The sequence below is a fragment of the Myotis brandtii genome, unplaced genomic scaffold, assembly GCF_000412655.1.
Source record: "Myotis brandtii unplaced genomic scaffold, ASM41265v1 scaffold395, whole genome shotgun sequence".
Lineage (NCBI taxonomy): Eukaryota > Metazoa > Chordata > Mammalia > Chiroptera > Vespertilionidae > Myotis > Myotis brandtii.
Genome location: NW_005365155.1, coordinates 3,391,040 through 3,404,052, shown reverse-complemented (window position 1 = coordinate 3,404,052; position 13,013 = coordinate 3,391,040). Strand labels below are relative to the sequence as shown.

The following is a 13,013-nucleotide window of genomic DNA, read 5'->3' as shown; positions in this document are numbered from 1 at the left end:
TGTGTGTGTGTGTGTGTGTGTATCCCACGTTCAAAGGCTGTTAAATCGCGTTGTTTACCCATATCTTCAGAAAAAAATCACTTCTACTATCGTGGTAAACAACCTGCTTCCCTATTTATAATGATCTGGCCCTCTAGCAACTTCAGCACAAAATTATAGCTAATTTGCCTACAAACATCAGGCGGTCATAATAATCTGGCCATTCAGTATATACATACATACACATACACATACACATATACATATATATGTAATGGCATATTATTCAGCCTTAAAAAAGAAGGAAATTCTGGCATATGCTATAACGTGGATGAACCTTAAGGAGAGGTTATGCTAACTAAAATTTTAAAAAGTCATAAAAAGACAAATACTGTTTGATTCCATATGTACAATAGTCAAGTGCATAGAAACAGAATGGGATAAAGTTTCAGTTTTACAAGATGAAAAAGTCCTAGAGATTGGTTAGACCACAATGATATATACTTCACACTACCTAACTATACACTTAAAAATGGTTAAGATGGTAAATTTTATGTTATGTATATTTCACTATAATTTTTTTAAAAAGATATTTAAATAATTAATGCCTGCATCTAATTACAAAATACCCCAATATGGTATACCTGCCTCTCTAATGAGCTGGGTAAGGTCAGGACATAAGTCCTTAGTTTATTATCACCCCCATCAATCATCAACGCACTCGCAGCTCTCTGTCCAGTACACCCTGCTGAGGATTTCATCCTCTGCCATACCAGACCCAGACAAGAATGAATGGTCTAAAGATTTCTGGAACATAAAAACAAACAGAAAGGGGCCCACCTGTGCACTTTCTCAAAGACATTTAAGCTTTTAAACACTGTTTAACAGTAACTTAGCTGAAACATAAAAATACATTACTGACTTAACATAAAATCGGAGTAAATAAATTAAGAATGAGCATTCACTTCTGCATGTTCTGATTTCTACTTCAGACTGATAATAAACACCAGGTCACTCTGCTTATTGTCCATTCATTTGACTGTATTTTGGTTAAAAAGCAAAAATGTCTTTCTCCCTATTTTTCCTGGTTCATGCCTCATAATTTAATTAAAGTCAACAAAGGATTGAAATCTGTCAAAGACAATTACAGTGAGTATAACCAACTCACGACTCTTCCATGACGACTGGGGCACACTAACACCGGCATCACAGTGAGGGCCCCTCCCCACCTCCTTACTTGAACAAGTGTGTCCAGTGTGAAGATGTGTTCCCCGCGAACATTGTAGAACTTGACCATGGCACTCTTCAGGAGAGGGCCGTTGGGAAGGTCACCAAGCTGGGTTTGCCGTTCCATACCAGCGACTGCCAGAAGGTCTCCCTGCGTACACCACTGGGCTACCACCTCTGAAATCACAAAGAAGAAATGGCCTGAAACGCACTTCTCCCTGAACTTTCACTTCATGGTAAGTAGTTTAAAAAAGAGACGCTTAACAAATGCAACAGTGGCTCTCCCCTTTTCTCTCATGAAGACATTAGCTACCTATTTCTCTGAAAACAATACAGACTCTATTAAAAACAGGTGCTTATGACTTAGCAAGGAATTGCAGTGCCCTTGAAAGATAACTAAATCAGTCAAAGAAAATATACGACAAAGCTGGCATGCTAAATACCTATCTCTAATGCCAGCAATTCCATAACAGGACTTGCAGAACTCTGAGAGAGCAGGCAAGATAATAAAACCTATGATGTACATCCTAAGTGCTTTTCCCATTGTTGTGCCCTGCACCAAGAGATGACTCAAAGAAGTCATAAATGCTATAAGTAAATCCCGAGCAAAGCCTAACTATACTCATTTGATTTCTATGCAGCCCTGGGCAGATAATATTCAGGCAAAGAACATATCTGCACATGAAGGCCCTAACTCTTATCCAACAGTTGACGATGTTGTGGGGCTTAGGAAAGAAGATAAATACTTCTGTCAGGTCGTAGTGTTGTCAGAGAAATGCCCACACTGGAGATGCGATGCCCTCCTACCAGCCTTTCAGTGCCTACAAGAAAGGCTATTAAATGATCTGTCTAATCCCAATGTGAGCCAGTTACTTATTCTTGCTGGTAAAATAAGCTGTTGTATTAATAAGATTTACAGTATAGTTTTTCTCCCTCAAGACCCTGAGACTGTTTGCGGCTTATACAGAGATCCCGGAAGTCTGGAACTCAGGGGCCCATTCTGCAGAGGCTGGACAGGGACGTGTGTAAGAGCTGGGTCTAGAATTCAACAGTCTCTAAGCCAGCAGTTCTCAACCTGTGGGTTGCGACCCCTTTGGCGGTCGAACGACCCTTTCACAGGGGTCGCCTAAGACCATCCTGCATATCAGATATTTACATGACGATTCATAACAGTAGCAACATGACAGTTATGAAGTAGCAACGAAAATAATTTTATGGTTGGGTCACAACATGAGGAACTGTATTTAAAGGGCCAGAAGGTTGAGAACCACTGCTCTAAGTGCTAACAGGTCACACGTGATCACGGCCTCTCTCTTATTCATGTGCGGTACTGGTGCTGACATTAACACCAGCCACTCCGAGGTCACCGCAGAAATTAACTTCCTTTGAAGACTAGACAGTGGCCTCTGGGGCAAGACGACTCTCCAGACCCAGGGAAGCCAGAGCTCGTTCAGCAAGTCAGCCACAGACAGAAACCAGAGACAGAGGTAGCAGAGAGCTGAGAGGAAGGAGTTATAGACAAGCACCAAGTGAAATAATACACCCTGAGAGAGAGAACACATCAATAAAAGGAGTCCCCCACCCCCCTTTTTCATTTAAGAGGATATGAATAAGGTGGAGCAAATGAAAAATAACTTAAAAGAATCAAATACATATCCTGGTGAATAGACTTTTAAAAAGATGATAGGGGAAGCGAGAGGGCTTGTGCACACCACAGTGTGCTCTGGACCCAAATGCCTCAATCACTCTAGTGAAGAGCCTTGTGGTAATGAAACTGAGATGACCTTTTCTGGATGGTTCCTTTGTAAGCACAAAGAGGTCAAAAGGAGGAGCACTAACACTAACAGGTAAAAACAAGAAAAAGATAGGTCTACCCTTGTCTAGGGCAGAAGCAGCATTGCAATACCGCAGAAATAAAGACACAGCACTTCACTCCCAAGGCTCCTCAGCCAACCCGCTTTGGTCAATGGGTGAGTGGATACTGGCACCATTCTTTTTACTATTTATTCATTTTAATAACATTCTTTGCATTTTGTCTTTTACCAAGAGAAAAGTAGGTTGTTGCTCCTGCAGGGCTGACCTAGACACACAGTCACATTCAGAGGTTGCTTAAAGACGGGCCCTGAGCACTCAAGGCTCTTAAGACACTTTTGGAGTCTTAAACATTTTGTTTACTAGGTGGGAACTGTCTGTCCGAGTTAAGAATGAGCCCAAATATTTACAAGCAAATGCTCAGGGATTTCTTCAGTGCAGTTGAGGAACAGGTGAATAAAAAAATGGAGTCACTATGGTCAAGCTTCTGAATTATTCAATAACGTATGCTGAGGCAATAGGAAATGATGCCATTCTTGCTTTGACTAGCCTGGGAACTTAACCTTCTGGGCTTTCAGTCCTGCGTCAATGCTGGATGCACCTGGGTCACTGTGTGTCAATGGCCTGAACATATATCAAACCCTCAGATGACCATCCGAGTGACCTCAAGAAGAAACTGACCCACTGTCCAGATCGCTGGACATCTGAAGATACCATCCTGGACCAATGCAGGGCTCAGAATGCAGGACTGATTCTTCTCAAGAATGGACTTTGTACTAAAGACCCCTCAGCTTTTCTTTCTCCATTGGAATGGTCTGGTATTGCCTAGCTGTGTTTTCTGTCTGCAAACTCAGAGACACTTGAATAAGTCTTTATCATTTACTTCTAGACAAAGCCTCCTGAATCTTAATTCTGAGTGCATTAGACACAGTTATAAAGTTATCCTGAGACAGTTATAGTCTATAATGGCAAGTCAATCTTTTAAAAGGAGTATGTTTCACAATTACAGGGCCATTGTGTGCTCAAAGAAATGCTAGAAAGAGAAAATTCTGCAAAATAGAGAAACAAAACAGAGCAGTATGAATTTGGATTCCTTTATTTTGAATTCGAATTCCTTTATTTTAAGGCAATGTGGGGTAAAGTGAGACATGCTCTTGAATTTCTGAATTCCTAAGTTTTTTGTTTTTGATGGGTAGCAGAATGTGCCATCCAAAATATGCCTTATTGGCATAAGGATTATTTTGAGAAGAAATAAGATACAAGACAAGCTCTCTGCTCTCCAAGATTGTCTAAAAGCAAGACAAATTTATAAACGATTATGACCTCCCACCAGGAAGGACATAAGTTAATCACTGGAGACAACTTTAGACCCTTATCAACCCAGAAAAGATACTAGACGAATCTATAAAACAAATTTATGAACTAGCCCTTATCGTCAATTAGTTCCCACGATTTGCTGCCCTAGAAACTTAGTCCTTTAGCTTTGTCATTTCTCTAAAATGTATTGTTCTTTTGTTAACATGCTGTATAACCCACATTCTAACCACCGCTCCGAGTTGCTCCGAGTTACTCATCTACAAGTGCTTTCATGGGTAAGTTCAATGCCTGAGTTAACGCATCTGTTTGCTTTTCTCTTGTCAATCTGTCTTTGTCAGTCGACTTTACAGGGCCCCAGTTTTGAAACCTCAGATGGGCAGTTGCAGAATCTCAGCTGGGGGAAATGTTTTTCCTCCCCTACATCCTCAAGAAAGAGCAAAAGTCACAACAAAGGGTAAAAACTCCAAATAAGGTGAACCAATTTATGGTTCATTGTATGATAAACAATTTGGGATTCTCAGGAAATTTTTCTTCAAGGCACAACTTGCTGGGGGGGGGGGCAGGAGGGGGGGGAACATTTGCAAAGCAAAATCACTTCCCACCCCTATACACACACAAATGAATCTGCAATAAAGGAATGTGTAGTAGGTGATGAGGAAGAGGGCTGGCTGCAGGCACCATGGTCTATTGGGCACTCTATGTTCTTTTCCATGTGACACTGTGCTGGTGACAAACTAAAGAATAGCCCTAACCGGTTTGGCTCAGTGGATAGAGCGTCGGCCTGTGGACTGAAGGGTCCCAGGTTCGATTCCGGTTGGGGGCATATACCTTGGTTGCGGGCACATCCCCAGTGGGAGGTGTGCAGGAGGCAGCCTGTCGATGTTTCTCTCACATCGATGTTTCTAACTCTCTATTCCTCTCCCTTCCTCTCTGTAAAAAAATCAATAAAATATTAAAAAAAAGAATATCATAAGTCACCTTTCTTCACTGGAAGTTCTCTGATTATATTTATTTGAGACAGTAACAGAAAAAGACCATGTGGATCTAAGATGGGAGTTAGAATAAAACTCTAGTCAAAAAAATTTCTCATCTGGGAGGGCTTCTATGGGTCACCTCCCCAAGTCACATGTGTTTCTAAGCTGCAAATTTGGTGGGAATGTGCTGGGAATGCTGCTCCAACACAATCTCGTCTGATAAACAGAGAACAACATAATGTATCCAAGGTAACTTCACTGCACAACCATTAAGGCTTTAGTAAGCCTTAAAACTGCAGGGGCTTCTGTGTAAATGTGTCTCGTGCACCATCTGCTGCCTCGAGAACAGCAGGGGCTGCCATCCATTACTCTGCAGACACAGTGTCAGCCAGAGACAAACACAGCGCACCAGAGAGAGGACCACTCTTGTCGGAGTGGGAGAAGAGCAGGTGAAGATGAAGCCTGCCGGTCAGGAATCCCTCCTCTAGGCAAGACCAGGCAGCGACTTGTCAGATAAGTGGAAAAGAGAAAGGAAGTAGCCTTTCTCACAGACTCCCTTAAGTCAGAAAGAGGTCACTACAGGGGACAAGGATCAACAAGTGCTGGGTGTACGACACCCAGCCTGGAAAACAAATCCCTGGGCCGAGGGTCATATGCAGTACCTTTCAGGCCTGAGCGGATGATAGTAGGAGACAAGTCATCGTAGTTGTTCATTAAACTGATGTCCCCCGAGGTGAAGCTGACGGTGAGCAGTGGCTTGATATTCTGCACCGGGATGGGATATGCTGCTGGACCATCTGTGGGGACAAAAGTGCTGAGTGAAAAAGAGACAATGAGCACCTGACCCAAATCCAGGGCCACAATGTTACTATCTTGTGGAGGGTCTTGAAAACGACCTGGCCATGCAGATGGGACTCTGCACTGGGATGCTGCTAAGCAAGCAGCCTTCTCCACCCTCCAAACGACGCGGCCGCAGAGGGTGCTCAGCAGAGAGCCTGGGCAGTTACTTCCCAAGTGCATCTGTCGGTGCTAAGAACACTCTCCCTCAAGACCTACCTACCCTGAAACACTAGCACTGATCTTAATTTTTTTTATGTGTAAACATTGTCTTCTCCTAAAATAAATAAACACACATGCACAGAAATGTGTATGCATATTCTCTGGGAAGCATTACACACACATCTGGGAAAGGAAGAAGACAAAGCGAGAGCATTTTATGTGTAGGAAACCTATGCCAATCAACTTGACCAGCGACAGTGAGACAGGGGGTGGCAGAGAGAAGACAGTCAAATAGAGAACACAGATTGGTCCGAGGGGCCTTGCAATTCGGTTCGCGAACTCTTCCCAACAAGTGAGGGTGCTGTGCCTGTGGCAGACCTTTCCCCTTCTGCCTCTAACGCGGTTCATTCCCTCCATACGCTGTCCCTGTGGAGCAGCGAGCTACCTTGGGGCGGGGAGTAGTCGTCTGAGTCCGTGTCGCTCTCGCTGCTGTCCTCCACCAGGAAGGCAGGGTAGTTCCAGGACATGCTGAGGATGCCGTCCGACTCGTGCAGGAGGACGTGCGCCAGCATCCTGCCGTGGCAGTCCATGACGATCACCTGCCCGTCGGCCGTGCCGAACAGCACCTGCAAGTGAGCACCAGGACTGCTGATGGACGGGAGGGAAGGCCTCCGTTTCCCACACACCTCATCACCTCAACTTGTTTAGAAGGACAAAGTATATTTGGAATAAAAACACAGACCAGTTAAGTAACTGAGGGGATACACAAAGCATTAAGCAGTGAAAATTTAGCTGACTGTTATTGTAAAAACTCGAGTCCTCTAATACTGAAATATGACCAGCAGCACAATAAACATATTCATTATGTTGTATGGACATTATCAAATAATATGAGCAAATCCTGGTTTCACTTTTTGTGGCTTGTTTTGTTTTATTGGGTTGAAGGAAGAGGGTTATTCACTTATTTTTCTGGAAAATAAAGAAGTAGCAGAGGTTCATTATTAGATTTAGAAGACAAGCTTAGGTGTATGTCTGACCTAGAGAAAATACATCTGGTTATGTAAGCATGTTATCTAATCATATTTGGAAAAGATGTTCCTGAAATAGTTTGTTTTATTTCACTGTGAATAAGAATGGTATTAGTTGATAATTAATGTTATAAAGCATTAACGGTAATAATACCTTCACTAAGTGCTGACTTTGTGATAAGCGCTATACTAAAAGCTGCGCCTCATAACTGTCAGAACACTCCTGTGAGTGAAGTCCCAGCAATGCTGGAATGAAGCTGGATGGACCTAGGGAATTCCCTCAGGTCCCCAGGTCTGGGAGCACACACTCAGGGCCCTGCTGGGAGATGGGACAGGCACATGGCAGAGCTAGAGCACAGGCAGGCAGAGGACGGGGGGTGGGAGTGACCCCCCGTCCCCCATCAGAGCAGCGCTAGAGTATCTCACAGAGGCTGGCAGCCCCCTGACAGTGGTGCCATCCAGCCGGACGTCACGAGGGGAACCTGGGCCTGGGAAGCATGCTGATATCTTCTGGTCTGTGTGGTGGGCACGGGCGGGCTCTGCATCTCTTGCCATGAAAACTTTCTGTCTTTTGTGTCTAATGAGATTTGTCTACCCCAGAGCAACTCATTGTGACAACCAAGCAAACTATTTCCATTTTACAGGTGCAGAAACAATTGGAAGGGGTCAAGTTGACAAAGCTGTTAAGTGGTCAAGCCAGGGCTATCTGACTAGAAAGACCAGGATTTAATAAGGCTTTTTAAACTCCTGCCTCTTTTTGCTTTTAAGGTTATGACACTAAGCTTGGGGGCAAAGACTATTCACAGAGGTACCCCATTGTACCTAAAAGAGCTTTGGGTACACAGTGGACAACCAACAAGTATTTTTTGTTAAATGAATAAACTAAAGTAAATGACAATCAAAAGGTAATTTTAGCCCCAGCTGGTTTGGCTCAGTGGGTAGAGCATAGGCCTACGGACTGAAGGGTCCTGGGTTCGATTCCAGTCAAAGGCACATGCCCAGGTTGTGGGCTCGATTCCCAGTAGGGGGGCATGTAGGAGACAGCCGATCAATGATTCTCTCTCATTATTGATGTTTCTGACTCTCTCCCTCTCCCTTAATCTCTGAAATCAATAAAAACATATTTTTTTAAAAAGGTAATTTTAGGACATCAATGCTGATGATTGAGATGAATTGCATGGGATGATATAATTCATTTAAGTAGTAATAAGCTCACAGATTTCATAGGACTGTTAGGATAAATCAATTTCTACTAAATATTTCTTTAAACATGATCTACATTTTAATGACTGAAAGCTAAAAAAAAAAAAAGGCTAAAACTGTTTTCCCTCAGAAGTGGATCAATTTATTAGTCCACGCTACTTAAAGAAAACCAGACAAAACCAACAGGAACACTGCCGAACTCTAGAATGGCAGACATTGAACATGTTGGTAAGCAGTTTTAAATGATGATACATACAGAACATGACTTCCTATAACTTTAACTAAAATGTACAATTTACATGTTTCAAGTGAAAAAGATATGTGGGGACCCCACTAGAAGGCAAATGTCACGGGTGACAAAGGCTTTTCTTCCCCTGCTTTGCACAGCCTCACTCATTTTTCAAGTCTGTTCTGAAGAGCATCTCTGTACCTTGGTGCTGGCTGAAGGGGTCATTGATCATTTATGACTTTTGTTTTTAATAACGATAGCTCATTAGCCAACAATGAATTACTCTTCACAAGGACGCAGGAAAGGAGATCCCCGCCCTGTCTGTGGTGGACTCTGCCGTACCCACCATGTTCCACTGGTGCAATCATCACTATTCTCAATCTTTCCTGTATGATTTTTCATACCTGACTCCCACACAGACCGCAAGCTTCTGAGGACTGGACCGGCCCGCTCTGCTCACCGCCATCTCCCCGGGGCCTGTCATAGCAGGTGACCGTGGCAGTATTTGTGGAGGGAGGAAGAAAGGCCTCTGCACTGAAGCGTTTTCAAGTAACACACATCTTTCCATTTTAGAGAAACTGATGCCAAACAATAGAACAGACACCTAATTCCTGAATGAAAGGACTGGTGGCCACTGCTCAACATTACAGTAAGGCAACATGGAACAAAAAGCCCCCCTCCCCCAAAGCTCCACCATCAGCCAGTTCCAAACACAGCCCTCTTGGGAAGATCAGACCCTATAAAATCTGAGAGAAGGAAAAACCAGCACGAATTGTCTAGTTGTCAAGCAATGATGCAGGGAGTTACTCTGTTTTGGAACAAGTATGTCACAGATACAACATGAAATCAGATTTTTAAAAATCTCGCCTATTACACGTACTTTTCATGCCTAATCACTTCCCATGAGACAGGCTATGTGAGGCCTGGACTTGAAGAGAACAAGACGGAAAGTCTAATAATAGCACACCCATGGCAAGGACACCAGTCTCCGTGCTTCTCCTCCCGCATTCGGGTGCTCTCTCCAGGGAGCCGGGCTGGCTCCTCTTCCAGGCTTGGCCCGAGGCCCTCTTCTCTCTCTAGATCAGTCATGTCCACGGCTTCGAGGGCCCCACCCACACTAGCTCCCTGTCCAGGCCTCTCCCTAAGCTCAGGCTCACACATGCCCTTGCCGACCTGCTACTTGAATGAGCCAAAGGGCCTTCAGAGTCAACAAGTCCCAGATGAAATGTGTGATCTTGTCCTTTCCCAAACAACCAACACACACACAGCCAGGTCCTCTCCCAGAAAAGACTGTGGCTGATGTGCTATCTCCAATGTCCAGTATGGTGTCTGTCACATCACAAGTGCTCAGACACCATGTCTGAAAGCTTTCGGACGCATCACAGAATTAACCTCACTCTAACCATGGCCTCCACGGCACTGTGAGCTTGGCTCTGTTTTGCAAGTCTGTCTTGCCCATTACACCATGAGCTTCTCGAGAGCAAGTCTGCAGCCAAATTTCTCATGTTTCCTGTCACGAGTGGATGCTCAGTGACTCTTAGTAAATGAGTTTCTGCCCAAAGTTTGGTCTTTGCCAAGTGAAGGAAGAACTTCTTTAATTGATTCTTTAGGCTATAAATCAATGCTCTGTTCAAATCTTCCAAAAACGCTTTTAATTACGAACTGATGACAAAATTATGTAAATTTGTCTCATATTTTCCCTGCCGGACTGCAGGGTTCATGCCTGGGTGAGGGACAAGCCCTCTGTAATGTGGACACCAAGAGCTAACAGGCTGGTGGAAACCTGAGGGTCCTCAGGCCACATCAGGTCAACAGCTCTCTCTCATTGCAGGGCAGTTTTTAAAATCAATGAAATTTTAAAGTAATTATAGTACCCATATAAATTCTCAATTTCAATGTATTCCTTTCTCACAACACTAAGTTTGAGAAGAAAACAAATTGGCCATTTTTATTTTTTAAAAAAAGGAAACATGAAACATATGACTAGAGGAAAGCAATTTAGTAAAAACAAAACAGTGTCTCAAAATAAAAGTATGGTTCCATATTATACTGCTTAAAATGTTTCAGCATTGTATGGATTCTGCTGTACTTGGACAAGTTTTATATTTATAAAGGTTTTACCTCATAAACATTATATTTAAAAATCAATTATCAACATCTGATCTTATTAGGCTATTATATATTGTTTTATCGTGAAATTAGAACACCAAAAATTATTTTGAAATTAGGTTTAAAAAAAATGACCAGAAGGCTCCTCACCATAAAATCACAACCTGTCCGTGGCATTTGGATTCACTTCGTTCCAGTTCTTCCTACTACACAGCGGGTTTCTCTTGGGTGTTTATGATGTGGTAATCATACCACATATACCGTTCAAATCCGGCCTTTCCTCTTTACATTAGACCATAAGAGCTCTTCCAAATTATTACACCATCTTTATACCACAATCTACAATTTACAGCACTACTATGTAATACCTTAAGTGGTTACACCACAGTTTACTTAACCATTTTATTTTGAGATTAGTAGGCTGATGTGCTATCTCCAATGGACAAAGACACTGGTCATCTGAGATCAACCTGGAAAGTTGATAATAAATAATACTTCAATAAAGAACTGTTATTTTCTTCCCTTTGTTTGTTTCTTTTTCGAGTCGGGGCAGGGGCCCGAGGGGATCTCTGCTCCTGAGAGCTGGGCTGCTCTTACCTTTTTTTTTTTTTTTATTTTTTTTCAGGGGGGAGGGGGGGGGGGGAGAGAGAGAGAGAGAGAGAGAGAGAGAGAGAGAGAGAGAGAAACATCCATGAGAGAGACACATCGAACCAGGGCCAGGGAATCGAACCTGCAACCTAGGTACACGCCCTTGAGCAGGAATCAAACCCAAGACCTTTTGGTGTGCAGGCTAAAACTCTATTCACCAAGCAATACCGACCAGGGCTTCTCTTTGTTTCTTTTAGATAAATTCCTAAAGTATATTACCAGGTCAAAGTGGTTGATAATTTTTAATATTTTTTACATACTGTACACCAAAATGCTTCTTCAAATGTCTAATACACATTATTACTAGCAATGAATGAGAATACTTGATTGTACTCATCAATAATCAGTAAAATCATCTGTATCAGTTTATTACTACTTTTGCTAAAAGTGAAAATATGTCCTCATTATGCTATTTTGCATTTTTTCCCTGAGAATAATTTTCCACCACATGATTACTGACTAGTTGAACTTCTTTTGTAAATTACTGTTTATGTCCATTATCCATTTATTAATTGACTACTTATGTAGATTCAAAACTAAATTTGGGTCAACATTTTCTGTAATTAAAATATTTACCCAATATTTACCATACTGGTGGGAAATATTATTTTTCCAATCTATGGTTCATTTCAAATTTTTGTTTTAATATTTACCTGGACACTGTCATTGTTCTTTTCCTTTGTGATTCTTTAAGAAGCTTTGGAGCAAACTCCCCTAGCCCAGCCGTTTTTCCTTGTGTGATAATTTTTTACTCATTTCCTCCTCATCTCTCATGGCTTTAACATTACACACCTATATTCAAGATGCATTACCTGTTGGTCATCAGGAGTCCATATGCCACATGTGATCTGACTTTCCAGGTTGATCTCAGATGACCAGTGTCTTTGTCCACTGACAGAACCGACCAGGACAAACCCATCTCGATATGAAATAAGCGCTTGAGTCCCATCGTGGCTCCACGTGAAATCACTCACCTTTGAGACACACACAGATAAAAGTGGTCAATTTGTAATCTTAAATGGAAAGCACTTTCATCAAAGACCTAGATGCAGTCCTTAACTTAGCCTTTGGCTAAGGTCAAGGCGGCTTTAAAGAGAACAATATAAATATCCTATATAATAAAAGGCTAATATGCAAATTGTCCCCTTGACCAGGAGCTCGACCAGGGGGCGGGCTGGCTGGACCCCACCCGTGCATGAATTTGTGCACCTGGCCTCTAATTATTAATAACGAACTACAACGTTCGCTAATGACTGATTACTATAATCATGTTGCATTCATTTCCCTTACGCGCAGGCGCACCATTTCTCTCCACTAATACCAGCAGCGAATATCCTAGCAGCCAATTGTCACATCATTAGTCTTGGACTGGTTACGCTTATTAATTTGTGCAGTTATTCAGTGTCTGGTAAGTTAATGTTCAAGAAAAAATATTAATTTTTATTAAAATGTTCTATTATTTTATGTTAACGATTACTCATTTATTTC

At 42.4% G+C, this 13,013-nt stretch overlaps 1 protein-coding gene across 1 annotated transcript in view; it reads right to left on the bottom strand.

The window, feature by feature from the left end:
• Positions 1 to 13,013, bottom strand: part of TULP4 (tubby like protein 4) — a 142,594-nt gene that overhangs the window by 28,474 nt on the left and 101,107 nt on the right. Inside the window, exons 4-7 of the mRNA XM_005872899.2 lie at positions 12,338 to 12,499; positions 6,754 to 6,934; positions 5,972 to 6,106; positions 1,217 to 1,383 (exon numbers count right to left, since the gene is read on the bottom strand). Of these exons, the coding sequence (XP_005872961.1) occupies positions 1,217 to 1,383; positions 5,972 to 6,106; positions 6,754 to 6,934; positions 12,338 to 12,499 (645 nt within the window). The remainder of the gene's footprint in view (positions 1 to 1,216; positions 1,384 to 5,971; positions 6,107 to 6,753; positions 6,935 to 12,337; positions 12,500 to 13,013) is intronic.